At 42.3% G+C, this 1435-nt stretch overlaps 1 protein-coding gene across 1 annotated transcript in view; it reads left to right on the top strand.

Moving 5' to 3' along the window:
- The window catches only part of MARK3 (MAP/microtubule affinity-regulating kinase 3), a 138121-nt gene that overhangs the window by 91303 nt on the left and 45383 nt on the right, over positions 1–1435 (top strand). Inside the window, 1 exon segment of the mRNA XM_011951424.1 lies at positions 1196–1432. Within this exon segment, the coding sequence (XP_011806814.1) occupies positions 1196–1432 (237 nt within the window).

The raw sequence follows: 1435 nt of genomic DNA, 5'->3' as shown, positions 1-1435 counted from the left end.
ATTCTCCTGCCTCAGCCTCTCAAGTAGCTGGGATTACAGGTGCCCACCACCACACCCAGCTAATTTTTTATATTTTTGGTAGAGATGAGGCTTCACCATGTTGGCCAGACTGGTCTCGAACTCCTGACTTCAGGTGATCCACCCACCTCAGCTTCCAGAAGTGCTATGATTACAGGCGTGAGCCACCGCACCCAGCCGTGATTTGACTCTTGAATGAGGTTTGGGATTCTCCCCTCCTCATTAACAGCCATTTTATAGTTATTTAGCAGCTTTTATGAAATGCCCCTTTTTAAAAAAAGTTATGTATTTTTTGAGACAGGGTTTTACTCTGTCACCCAGGCTGGAGTGCAGTGGCACAATCATAACTCATTGTAGCCTCAAACTCCCAGGCTTAAGAGATCCTCCCACATAAGCCTTCCAAGTAGCTGGGATTACAGATATGTGCCACCATACCCAGCTAATTTTATTTTATTTTTTTTGTAGAGAAGGGGTCTCACTATATTGCCCAAGGTGGTCTCGAACTCCTGGGCCCAAGTGAGCCACTGTACCTGGCCCTGCCCCTACCCCTGCCCCATATTGTTCTTGTTTTTTGTTTTTGAAATGGAGTATCGCTCTGTCACTCAGGCTGGAGCGCAGTGGCACGATCTCAGCTCACTGCAACCTCCCCCTCCCGGGTTCAAGTAGTTCTCCTGCCTCAGCCTCCTGAGTAGCTGGGATTACAGGTGTGTACCACCATGCCCAGCTGATTTTTGTATTTTTAGTAAAGACAGGGTTTCACCATGTTGACTAGGCTGGTCTCAAACTCCTGGCCTCAGATGATTCGGCCACCTCGACCTCCCAAAGTGCTGGGATTATAGATATGAGCCACGATGCCCGGCCCCTATATTATTATTATTATTATTTTATTATTATTATTATTATTATTAATTGAAAAAAATTGTCAAGATTTTTCTTGATCTTGGGACATTGATGTTTAAATTAGTGCTAGAATTAATCTATACTTCATGTTTATCATTGTTAGTTATAAAATAAGGAGTTCTAACTTGTCTCCTGTTTTTGTCTGTAGAAAGAATGTTTTCACATTAAGAGGTAACTTTATATCATTACAGAAAACTTTTCTGAAATGCCTAATCCTGTCATAATTCTAATTCTGTTTTGGTTAAATTTCATTTTTGTCTTCATGTTTTCCCTCTAGGCTGAAAATCTATTGTTAGATGCCGATATGAACATTAAAATAGCAGATTTCGGTTTTAGCAATGAATTTACTGTTGGCAGTAAACTCGACACGTTTTGTGGCAGTCCTCCATACGCAGCACCTGAGCTCTTCCAGGGCAAGAAATATGACGGGCCAGAAGTGGATGTATGGAGTCTGGGGGTCATTTTATACACACTAGTCAGTGGCTCACTTCCCTTTGATGGGCAAAACCTAAAGGTA

This window comes from Colobus angolensis, unplaced genomic scaffold, assembly GCF_000951035.1.
Source record: "Colobus angolensis palliatus isolate OR3802 unplaced genomic scaffold, Cang.pa_1.0 Scaffold32, whole genome shotgun sequence".
Taxonomy (NCBI): Eukaryota; Metazoa; Chordata; class Mammalia; order Primates; family Cercopithecidae; genus Colobus; species Colobus angolensis.
This window is presented reverse-complemented; position numbering and strand designations above follow the sequence as displayed.